Below are 12,962 nucleotides of genomic sequence, written 5' to 3'. Positions count from 1 at the left end.
TGGGCCCCAAAAAGCATATGTGCCCTATTCACGTCTCAGGAAGGGAACTTCTCTGCCTGCTGGTTTTGTTTTTCTACAGTGAGTGTATGTGCAGGCAGCGCTGTTCCCTGCTAGTTCAGACACCAGCAATGCCCCAGGCTAAACTTTTCAAGAACCTGGAAGCCCATCTCCAGATGCTGACGGACAGACGATGCCCCGTGGTTGGGCAGGTGATGCCTCGCACATCACCACTGTCGCTTCCCCTTTCCCCAAGCAACTTCTCTGAGCACAGCTGTGGCACATCGTGTGCTTCATTACTGAGGCGATTTGTTGTTGCAGGAGTGACGGTAATGAGATTCCTCCTGGATCTGGAGCAGACAGGCAGCTGGGTCACTTCCGTTTCCCTAATTGCATCATAAAAGTAGTGATTCCTGAGCATTCTTTAAGCCCAGCGGAAAAGCCCACATGAGGACAAATTAGTGTCCGCATGACTAGGAAGACAGACCCCATCCTCCTCAACACAGGGGTACACACATGTATGTGCACACTCACAAACACACACCCAAGCTGGGCATCGAGGTGGCCTAAGTGGAAAATAATGGGGAAACGATGTGAGGCACCAGGTCCTCAAAAGGACATGTCTCACTACTTTAAAGTGATGTTGACTCTCCGGCAGCCTGGGAGGGGAGGGGGGGTGAAAGGGGGGAGGGGGACTCAATAAGAGAAACTAGGAGGGAAGCAGAGGATTATGCCTTCTCCCCTCCCAGAAGAGGGGGGTCCAATCAGAGAGCACAGCAACATCTGGAACTTCAGTGGATTTACACCTGAAGAACCAACACTTAGTGCACACTTATTTAGAAATGCATCATGCCAATCAGCATTTCTTTGTAACCAACGTCTTTCCAGGGCAGGATTTACCAACCAATAAAGCAACTTTTTCAAGCCACCTGACCCTGAAATGATTCTTGAGGGTCTCTCTATAGAGGCCTAAAGCGATTGAGGATGAGTAAATGGGACATCCAAAGCATTTAACTTCCTACCAGAGAACAACATCATAAAACCTGGGAAAATCTAATACTCTTTAATTTAGAATTTTTATGGACTTTCTTAAATCTCAGACAAGACTCCTTTCCCTAAGGGCTTCAGTCTGAGATTTCTGGGCTTCTTAATTAATTCATTAACTGATTAGCAGTGCAGTCATAATAGAAGTAAAAGTTAAAGCCCAGCTTCTATATAAACAACCTCACTTAATATTCATTCATTCTTTCCTCAACAAATAGTAGTTGAGTCCCTACTGTGTGCGGGTCCTGTTCTTGCACTAACTTTCCCCAAAGCACCCTGTAGATATCATTAGTGCTCATCTGTTTTGTTGTATCTGAACTAAGGAGCTTGCTGTGGTGAGAGGGAAACAGGTTCACAAAAGTCCCAGGATTTTACTAATCTGCGGTAAAATAGTACTGAGATTGCATGATGGAATTTAGTGACAGGACACCGTCATGGACCCTGAGAAGGTTCTGAGCATTCTAAGGGTGCAACTTCCTAGTTTGAACCCAATCAACCAAGAAGAATGGAAACAAGCTCTGGACTTCCCCAACACCCTGAAATAGAAGTGTTCTCCTGGACTAGGGCAGCACAGTGCACCTGGAAGACATTGACTAACCAGGTGTGTGATGTTGGCACCAAAGATAAAAACATCCAGAAAGATATGAGACCCTGGGTGAAACCTTCTCAGGCCCAGAAGAGTCAAGTTATCACAGGTGGGTGGTGAGGCTGACAGATGGAAACAACATGGATTTTAATAAGTTTCACAAAATACAGTTAGTATTTGAGTGAATCTTAGAGATTCAACTTCTACACTTTACACAGCTGACGTTGAAAGGGTTTGGCTCTGTTTCATAGAATCTGAGTGTGATGCCAAAAGGATGATAAAATCAGGCATTACAAAATCAAGTCTCTTAGAGACAACACAGAGTAGGTGGCGAGAACACGGGCTTTGGTGACAGGCAGAGCTGGCTTCCAATCCTCACCTCACCACTCATGAGTCCTTGGATCCCAGCCTCTAAATTGGGTAAACCATGCCTGTCTGGCAGAGGTGTTGTGAGAATTACAGATAGATATATAAAGTTCCTGGCATGTAATAAAAATTTGAAAAAAAAAAAAATTCAACTCCAATAATAATCCTCTACAGAAGGGGGTGCTGAAGCCTGGTCCCACCACATGGTCTTCTGGAACCGCCTATGGGCATAGCCTTCAGCGGGCTGGCAGTGAAGAACAGACCTCTGTCCCTGACACTGAAGAACGATGGCTAAGCCTGCCAGGTCAACATGGCATCATGCTGGTAAGGCTTGACATTCTCTCTACAACTTCTGAATGGAAGTATCAACAGAACTATTCAAATAACAACTTGTCTTAGCACTGAAATCCACAGCCTGGATGGTACTTCAAGCAGACACAGGACCCATGGTGAAGGAGAGAGAACTGGAAGGCATGCTACGTGTTGTCCTGTGAACACAGCAGAACTTGCCTGAAGTAAGTGTGGGAAAAGCACTGTGTTTTGTCCCAACTTCTGTGACTGGCCGCAAGAAAGGAAGGCGGGAGGCAGAAAAGCTGAGCAAGCAGAGTTTATTGCTCCCGGACAGCAGCTGAGACGGAGCCCCTAGAGTGGGGTCCACAGCTACTGCCAACCCTATGGGGGGGAGGGTCTCTTATATAGATTCTAAGTTCACATTCCAAAGGGGTGACTCATGGCTGTGTCCTTTGATGTAAGGCCCAGTTCGTTATCAAACCTGGATGTGGGGCCCAGTTTGTTATCACCTTCAGCTAGTCCCATCCCGGATGCAAGGTCCCCGCTAATTGGATGCGAGGCCCAGCTTGTTCCCGCCTTATCACCTTTGGATGCAAGGCCTGACTTATTACTGCCCTTATGCAGTCCCTCAGTAAATCTCCGCAGTTGGTCACTCCCAACACACTGTCTACACACAACTGGCTCCTGGACTGGGACAGGGAACACCCCCTACACACATACTCAACAGAAGTGATGGCTTCTCCTCTCCCAGGCCTCTCCCGCAGCCACTCCAGGTCAGGTGGGGACAGCTCTCACTGTCTGACAACCAAAGGGAGCGCCAGGCTCGCAGCAGCATGTGCTGGGGCAGGGTTTCTCCCACCTGGGCAGCAAGACCAAAATCAGCGGACTACCAGGGTCCACAGTGGCAAGGAAACTGACCTCAGACACACAGCTGCTTCCGGGAGGAGGATCGGGCCAGGCCTAGATCTGTACATAAAGGACCCTGCAAATCTCCCTCAGAGCAAAGCCCAGAATGGGGACGATCCCTAACGATGCTCCTGCCAACTCATTCACCACCGTGGAGCCTCTCTCCTTGTTCAAAATAGGTCACAAAAAAAATAAACAACAAAAAAAAAGCACTAAAATAAGGACTTAAAAGCCAGGACTTAACAGGTGGATTAATGGGACTATCATATGACTTACAAGGTCAATCTAGACCTCAGCAGATGAGAGGAGACGTCTTCTCAACAAACTTGAGTTAGGCAGGGGTACAGTCAGGGTCAAGTATACTCTACTCATCCCACACAGCGGAACCGGGTTTGCGGACAGGCCTGGATGCCCTGCCACCCCCAGCACCTTCAACTCACCGCATGAACAGGGTTGCACTGGTCTATGGGGCTCTTAAAGTCCGTCCTTAGTTCGTCAAAGGCAATTATCTGAAAACAGAAAACACAGAATCAAAATGTTAGTGCAAAGGAGAGTCAACACTCCATGACAAGCACTCCCTACAGATTTGCTGCCAAATCACGGGAGATGGGGAGGGGATGGAGGACACAGGACTGGCCAGGCCCTGGCTGCTGCCAAAGTCAGTAGTGGGCACCTGGAAGAGGATAAGCCTGTGCCTCTGGCCACTCTCCGTTTATGCTTTGCAAATGCCCCAGATATGGTTGTTTAAGCACCTTGTGATTTGCAAAGACAGAAAAACCCTATGATGGCGAGGGCAGGTTGGGTTTGCATAGAGGCATGAAAGTTTATGACTTCAAAGCATCCCTTCAGCCTCTCTCCTTCCAGGAAGGGATAAAGAATATCTGGATTGTTGTTTGCATTCTGACAATTACGAATAAAACTTCCATCAACATCTGCATAATGATTTTTGTCTAAATTTAAGTCTTCAATTCTCTTGGGTAAGCAGGAGAAGGACGGCTTGCTTGTTCGTGCAGTCAGTGTGGGTTGGACTTTGTAAACCAAGAAACTGTTTTTCCAAACGGACAGTACCATTCTGCATCCCCTCGGCGAGGGCTGAGCGTGCCAGCCACTCTCCATCCTCTCCAAACTTCTCTCGTTGAATATTTTGAATTCTAGACATTCCGAAGATGTGTGGTGGCTTCTCATTGTCGCCTTAGTTTACATTTCTCCAGTAACTAATGATGCTGAGTATCTTTTCACAGACTTAATTGCCATCTGTATATCTTCTTTGGGGAAGCGCATGTTCAAATCATTTGCCCATCTTTTTGTTGTTGTTAATTTAGCTTGTTTGTTTTGTTACTGATGACTTTTGAGATTTCTTTATATATCTCGGTACATCTTTGTCAGATAATGTACTTTGCAAATATTTTCTTCTACTCTGTAGCTTGGCTTTTCATGTTTAACTGCATGTTTCTCCAAGAAAATGTTTTCTCTTTCATTCTGACACATCAGTTTACCCAGCTTATCAGCTTTTCTTTCATTAATTGCATATTTGGTGTTGGACCTAAGAATCCTTTTGGATCTAAGAATTCCTGAGGGCACAAGATTTTCACCTGGGCACAAGATTTTCACCTATCGGTTTTTCTAAACCCTAGAGTTTCCTTTATGGGAAGTTTTTTTTTTTTTTTTTTTTTTAAGATTTATTTATTTGTGCATCCAGAACTGGGGTACAGGCCAGAGGCATAGGGGCGGCGAGAGGCTTCACCAGAGACAGAGTGGGGAGCAGAACAGGCAGATCAACGAAAGTACACTGCTGAGGGGAGCAGCGGGCGGGTCAGGAGAGGTCTGCCACACCATGTGGTCACCTCCAGGGCAGGCGGGGCTCGAACTCATGCATAAGTGGCTTCAGCATCTTAGTGCAGTGCTTTAACCCGCGGCGCCACCAGGAAGGGCCCCTTTATGGGAAGTTTTAAACTACAAATTCAATTTCCTTCAAAGCTTTAGGGCAAGCGATGATATCACCAAGATGGCGATAGAAAAGGTTTCTTGCCTCACTCCATAGAGGAACATCTAACATCCACAGGGTGCCACACCCAGAAAGTTCCATGGTGGGGTGTGAGAATGAACACCCCTTGCATCTCAGACACCAGCACAGACTGCACCAGAGGAGATAAAGAAGAGACTTGTGCCTCCCTGGATAGGAAGTGGGTGGAGAGAAGCATATGGAAGCAATGATCCAGGTAGGGGGATAGGGAGTTGGGCTACTGGCCCAGCCAGGGACTTGGGGGGCAGTCTGAGCCCTTTTCCTGCTACCACTAGGCTCAGGAACAATGTCACAGGCCAGCTGACACACAAATTAACCATCACATGGCCCTCCCTGGTGGCACAGCAGGTAAAAGCACAGCACTGCAAGTGAGCCACAGATGCTTCAGTGTGAGTTTGATCCCCGCCCCGGAGGTGACCCACATGGTGTGGCAGACCTCTCCTGTCTCGCCCACTGCTCCCCTCAGCAGTGTTCTATTCCCCACTCTGTTTCTGGTGAATCCTCTCACCGCCCCTGCACCTCTGGCCTGTACCCCAGTTCTGGATAAATAAATAAATCTTTAAAAAATAATTTAAAAAATTAACCATCATACATCCCCCAAGCCAGAGGCTGCTTCTGGGCAGTGCTGGACTGAGGCCACTGGGGCTCGGCTAGAGAACCCTGATGGCGAAAGGCAGTGGCTCCCTTTCTCAGGCGGGAAACCTTCATGAATCTTGGGATCTATCAATAAGCTCATCTTAGGAAGCAAGCTGTCTTCAAGTAACCTGGGAAAGGTGTGTGGTAGAGTCTTTTCCACATAGGATGATGAGCTCAAGGACCAGAGAAGAAAAAGCCTTGTCCTCAGCCTCCCTCTCCCAGCAAAAGCAGGAGAGTTTATCCTGTCACAATAGCAGTAGAAGCCCTCATCTGGACTGCAGAATCCCTGATGTGGGCCGCCCAAGGGGCTCCACAAAAACAGAGAGATGGGCCAGTTTCAAAGCCAAGTCTTGAGGTTCAAGAGCCCCTTGGACTCTGCTGGAGGAGGACCATGGGCCAGGGGAGAAATGAGCTCCAGTCCCTGGTCAGCCACACCCTCCCCCTCGACTCTCCCCCAGTACTCCCAGAACTGCCTCACAGTCCACAGATCCAATTCCCTACATTACCTCACCCTAAGTCCTCATATCTGCATCCCCACCAACACCAGTCCCCACCGCCCTTTTCATACCATCACAAGGTGAGCCCCCACCAGCTCTGCAACCCCACACAGTGGATTCTCTCCATAGCCCCCCACTGCTCCCCACATTGTAGTAGGTGCTGCCTCATTAGAGGGAAGTGTCTGGCACCTGGGACAGTTTCAAGTGAGACCATCGTGGCCCCACCAATTTACTGGTCACATCACTTCTCCGACTATGGTTTTCTCGTCTCTAAAAAGGGAGCAACATCATCCCTACCTCAACTGGTGTAGCTATGAATGTGAAATGAGATGATACAGACTACAGAGCTAGAGAGAAATCATGACTATGGAGGATGAGGAGGAGGAAACTCCTATTACCGAAGAGGTGGGACATGCATGATAGTTGAGCATGTGAATCAGAACATCTCAGTTTAAATCCAAATTCTACCTTATCGCTATTTGTGTGACTGCTGGCAAGTCTTTAACCTCTCCAAGCTTCAGAATTCTCAAGTATAAATAGGGGACAGTACAGGTTCCTAAATCATATTGTTGGGGACAAACCAAAGCACTGGGCACAAAGCCTAGCAGTGGTCAGCATTGTCACCTCTATCACTGTAGTGACCACCGTGCGGGTGTCTGGGTCCCACCTCTGGTGTCTCCACTCTGCTCCCCTCCATGATCTTCTGCACAGTCCCCACGCCCCTCCCCCCCTACCCCCCTGCCAGCCTGATGCTGTGGAACCCGGCCACCCTAAGGGGAGAGTAGAGGGAGAAGCCAAAGGCAGAGCCACTCTGAGGACATGGTGCGAAGGCGCAGCAGGTCCCCCCATCACAAGTAGGAGATTGAGCTTGGGCTGCTGGAAAGGAGGTGGATGCCAGCATGTGAACCAGCAATGGGGCCTCAGCTCCCCTGACTCAGTCTCTGGACCTGAGAGACGAGCACTAACCGGCGGGCACAGGACACAGCTTATTTGCGGTTGTGCCAGAATCTGCAGACATAGCTGGTTCTGACATTCCCTGGTCTCAGTCTAGTTAACAGGAAACAAAGACGCCCAGAGTCATGCACAGCTGGGATGGCAGCCAACAGAGCAGGAGACCAGGCGAGCCAACCAGCTGCTCCCACTGACACTTGGCAGAGACGCCCGGGCCCAGCCCGGCTCCACCCGGCCGGCTGTAATCTGGAGAGGAGAGAGACGTGAGGGGGTCTGGACACTGCACCCTTGTCACAAGGAGGCAGCCACTCAAGCAGTGGGGAAAGGATAGGAGGGTTGGCAGCCTGCAGTATTCTAGAACCTCCCTGGCCCCAGTCTGGCCAAAGGCCCCTAACTCATCCATCTCATCCCCCCATGGGGGGCTCACCATGTCAAGTAAGTCAGGACCCACAGACCTGTCCTAAGTGACTGTCCCCAGAACCTTCCATCTCTCCATTCCATCGGACTCATCCTCGCTCTAGCATCCTAGGTTCTCAAATGTGACACTTCAGGGGCAATTTATGGCTCAGCATGGTCACCCTCCAGACAACCTTTCAGACTCTTGACCTTCAATCTCCCACCTAACTCTTGTAACCGCTCCCTCTTTTGGTTCCAATATCCTCCGTCCTTTGAAAGCAAGTAACTCCTCCAATTCCTAGGCATGCCCCACAGTCAGGGCCAAGCTCTGCAGCTCTGGGGGAGTGCATGCCAAGAGTGAGTGGAGACATCAGAGGAAGGTTCCCACACACCAAAACATCTTTCATGAAGACCCATCACTATTCATCTTTAAGATACACTGAGCTTCCAGCAGGCGCATTAGGAGCTGGAAATACTATAAAGAGCATGGCGGGCGAGAAGCTGGCCTTTACCAATAACAAAGATTCTCCTTCCTCCATCTTTAGTCAGGCTCCTAGGAGCCCTCTTCTCAACTTGGCCTCCACCTTGGTCTTCCTTGTCCATTCTGGCTGAGCCTAGTTTTAATAGACTACTGTCGATTTAGAGAGAATTCCCCACCCTTGCTATCTGATAATCCTGGCTTGCTTTCAACAAGAATTCTACTTAGTCAATTTAGTAAGACCTCCCTCTCTTGCTGTTCTCTCAGTAATCATCCAACAATCCCTTAACCCAGCTTCTTGGCTATAAATCCCCAATTATCCCCCTTGAATTCAGAATTGAGCACTCTCTTTCTCTCTCCCATTGCAATAATCTTTTTTAAAAAAAAAGATTTTATGTATTTATGCATACAAGAACTGGGGTATAGGTTAGGGGTAGGGTGAGGTATGTGAGAGGATTCACCACAGTCAGAATGGGAGCAGAACAGGCAAATCTACTGAAATACACTGCTGAGAGGAGCAGTGGATGAGACATGTGGGCCAGCTCCCTGGCTGGCCAGGGATCGAGCTCATGCTGTAGTGACTGGAGCTAGCTAGAAAGCGCTGTCTTTAACCCCTGTGCCACCAGGGAGCCCCCCCACCCCCCCCATTGCAATAATCTTGAATAAAGTCTTCCTTACCATTTTAACAAGTGTCAGAATAATTGTTTCCTTTAACACCAATCTCTATTCACTCTTTCATTCTAAGAAAACAAACCCTCTGGGAGCAGAAACCCATCAAGCAAGGCACTGATTATTCCAAATGTAAATGTGAGTCCTTTAATTAAAGGTGGAATGTGTATTTAAAAGGGGACAGAATTACCAGCTCTGGACCTAAACTTAAATTTTCTATTTATTTTTTTTAACTATATGATGCAAATGCCTTTTTAAAAAAGATTTATTTATTATTTATGCATACAGAACTGGGGTACAAGCCAGAGGTGCAGGGGTGCTGAGAGGATTCACCAGAGACAGAGTATGGAGCAGAGCAGGCTGACTGACGAAGTACACTGCTGAGGGGAGCAGCGGGCGGGTCAGGAGAGGTCTGCCGCGCCATGTGGTTCACCTCTGGGGCTGGGGATAGAACTCACACTGAAGCATCTGCGGCTCGCTTGCAGTGCTGCGTCCTAACCCATTTCATCACCAGGGAGGGCCCTCTATTTTTTTGATGTCTATTGAGGTGACACTGACTTTAGGGTAGAGGTCTACACCTTTACAATGTATACTATTACACCACACCCACCACCAAAGCACCAACTAGCCTCCCACCATAGTCCACTGGATCTCCTCCCCTCTAAACCCCTCCCTCCCCCTTCCCCCCTCCCGACCCTACAGGCACACTTTCTCTCCCCTTCTGGTAGCTTCAGTTCTGCGGTCAGAGTCTAGATTTCTCTTTTGGGTTTTGTCTGTCCCTATGTTCTGTTTATGTTCTGCGCGTTACTAGTATTACTAGTGAAACAGCAGGTATTTCTCTTTCTCCTTCTGACCCTTTTCACCCAGCATCAGCCCTGCCTCTATCTATATGGCTGCATAGGGCAAGATTCCTCTTTTTTCTTTTGCTGAGTGGTACTCCATGGTATACACAAAGCACAACTTCCTAGTCCCTTCACCTGCCCTTGGGCATTAAAGTTGTGTACATAGTGTGGCTATTGTAAAAGTGGTACAATGAACACAGATGTGCCCATATCCTTTGAATCAGTGTTGCTGTATACTTGAGTTAGATACCCAGGAAAGGAACTGCTAGATTATATGGTAGAAATATTCGTAACGCTCTGAGGATCCTCCATGCTGTTTTCCGCAGGAACAGGACCAGTCTACACTCCCCCAACAGTGTATGAGGGTTCTTTTTCCTCCACACCCTCACCAGCACTTGTGATGGTCTTACTGATAGAAGGTGTTCTCACCCACCTGAGGGGTCTCTCGCTGTGGCTTTGATTTGCATTTCCCTGATAATAAGTGACGATGAACATTTTTTCATTTGCCTGTTGGTCATCTATACATCTACTTTGAAGAATGAACTTTTTGTTTGTTTTGAGATCCACACTGGCCGAGGATGAATTAACCATCTTAGATGATCATTTATGATCTAAGACTTCTTTCATTTTGTCCATTTATTCATTTATTTCCTTTTATCTCATTAGCCTCTTCCCTCCATCCTTGACAATGACTGTTTCATGGATCATATGTGTCTTTCCCTTCGTCCTGCTCCTACAAAATTTGTACTGCTGTTCATTTGCATATATTCTTAATTTATTATATCTATATAAAGTTCTTAAGTTACATAACTCCTGCCTCATTCTCTGTCTGACCTTTCTCACTCAGCCATCTAGCTACGGGCTTCATGGGTGCATTTGCCTGGCTGTGCTCCCAAAGAGAGACACATTGATGTGACTCTTGTCACCTCAAATTGCTACAAAAGCTGCGTGCACGTTCCCAAAGGGACTGAGACAGCAATTTCTTTGGGATTGATGCCTAGAAGTAGAACTGCTGGGTCAGGTGGTTTATGCTGTTTTTGTTTTTTTTTTTAATTGGACAAAGTAGCCCCTGCCTTCCCTTCAGAGCAGCTACACTTCACACTTCCCCATTAGGCTACAGTCTCGGCACCCCACTCTCCTGTCAACACTGGGCAGTAGCCAGCTTTCTAGTTTTCACAGTCTAATTGGTTTAAAGTGATCTTTTTTGTTACATCTCTGCATTTCTCCAGCAATGTTACAGCTTCTCTCCATCTCCTGGCCTTTTGTATTTCTTTTTCTGTAAATCACCTACTAGATACTTTGCCCGTTTTTCTATCAGAATATCACCTTTTTTGTTGTTTGTTTGTTTCTTACTTGTTGCTGGGTTTTAGACATATTGGATACTTTCTCTTATCTGCCACCTCTTCATTAACCCTCTGGTGTCCTTCAGTGAATGGAAATAAGTCAAGTTTTGTCTCATGTGTTATATTTTTTGAAGTGTAATTTAAGAAGTCCTCTCTTCTCCATGCGATCCAAATACAGACCTTTACATTATTTTCCAATTTTCTTTATGAAATTCGAGGACTCTCATCCTTCCCTGGCCCCCAACACAGAATCTGGGTTTGTGCCAGACCAACTCAAGGAATCTGAGTTGATTCTCTCACCTTCTATCTAATGGGCACTTACTATGCGTTTGGCACTGTAATCGGAGCTGCAGCTAGAAGCTACAACAAGCCCTCAACTGACGGTCCACCTGTGGAGCCGCAGGAAAAAAGTGGACGGAGGAAAGGACAGCCCTAAGTAGAAATGAAACTTCTGCTTGCAAACTGCCTGGGAGAGATCTCAGTCAATCAGCAAATGTAAATCATACACAAATCTGGTAAAATGGCTATGTAAATATCATGTGGCCCTGAGAAGATTACCTGGGGGCATTTAGATTTCCTTTCCTAGTCTAGAAGGATATGGACTATAATGTTAAGCTTTACCACTCAAGTCCTCAAAATCAAGTGTGGAAACAACCACAAAGAAAAAATTGATCAGATATACTCAACTCAGCTTCCATAGTACACCCAAAGGCAGACTCCTGCTTGTAAAGTCATTTTCTGGGAGCCATTTACTCCAAAACTGCACAAACCCATCAATGAGTTTGGCACCCGGCAGCCAAACTGTAGTTCTCTGTGGACACCTACATGGGCTGCTGAGACACTGGTAGCAATGCCTGATACAGAGAGACACGTCCCAGCACAGGAACACCTACACGCTTTGCCCCTAAGGTTTTGTTAACTAGCACAGATGCCTAGATGTCCATTTTCCTTCACTCTGATGCGAGTTGTACTGGAAAGTCTCCGTCCACCCCATGAGTTCTCTCCACCTTCTCAACCCCTTCTCCACCTGGCTCTGGCTCACGGAGGACGACCTCTAAAGAAGGCGCCTTCAGCCTTCCCTCTGCTTACCCATTGTGGGAAACCAACAGGAAGGACCAGCAGAAGACCGCAAGGCCCAAGTGGGGTTCTTACTGCCCAGTGCCCTCACTGCTAGAATGTGCTTGCCAGGGGCTCTGCACCTCCACATGAGACCACAACTCCATCGGGAGACACCCCCCCCAGGGCCCTCAGATGTGGGAACTGCCCCCTTTTCTGCTAGACTCTGGTACTTCACCATCCCTGGAGGTCTCTTCACCCTGCTCCTCCCTCTGCAAATCAGCCTCTCATCAAACTGTCCCTGGTCATCCCCTTGGGATGTGCTATGTGGCAGCGACTGGTATCCCAGCTTGTCTAGGAGTCAATGAGAGATCTTTCCCCCAAAAAAAATTTTTAAATATTGAGAACATGATCCAACACATGAATAGATAATCAAGTCATCAATATCCCATACTTCAAGAGAAAGGCATTATTTGGGTCTGGAAGAATTTCAAAGCAGGTACAACTAGTTATTAGTTGTTCTAGTTGTTTTCAGCAGAGATTTGTGTTGTTGTTTTTAAATCTCAGTAATGTGCCTGTGGAGTATCTGGCTTAACAATATAGCTTCCTAATGAATTCTCCAGAATGAATTATTTTCAAAGTGTGTCCCTAAGCAACTAAAGGAAGTGAGCCGCTATGTGGATTTATTGACTATGACCAATTAAATCTGCAGGACATCTGCTGATTCTGGTTGAGAACTAGGTTTCAGACAATGGCAAAAATAAGTGTCTATTGAGGTCTTATCTTATTACCAAATGAAAAGGCGGGGGGGAGGGAATGTAGAAATTGCTTATAGAAGAGTTTTTATTTAAAAGTAATTCAATAGCGAGGAGATATAGATG

At 47.2% G+C, this 12,962-nt stretch overlaps 1 protein-coding gene across 2 annotated transcripts in view; it reads right to left on the bottom strand.

Moving 5' to 3' along the window:
• The window catches only part of CNIH3 (cornichon family AMPA receptor auxiliary protein 3), an 86,861-nt gene that overhangs the window by 52,146 nt on the left and 21,753 nt on the right, over positions 1 to 12,962 (bottom strand). For both annotated transcript variants that reach the window (XM_004693038.2, XM_012732780.1), the window contains exon 2: positions 3,631 to 3,699. In XM_004693038.2, coding sequence (XP_004693095.1) covers positions 3,631 to 3,699 — 69 coding nt within the window. The remainder of the gene's footprint in view (positions 1 to 3,630; positions 3,700 to 12,962) is intronic.

This window comes from Condylura cristata, unplaced genomic scaffold (assembly GCF_000260355.1).
Source record: "Condylura cristata isolate star-nosed mole 26May11 unplaced genomic scaffold, ConCri1.0 scaffold00035, whole genome shotgun sequence".
NCBI classification, from domain to species: Eukaryota; Metazoa; Chordata; class Mammalia; order Eulipotyphla; family Talpidae; genus Condylura; species Condylura cristata.
This window is presented reverse-complemented; position numbering and strand designations above follow the sequence as displayed.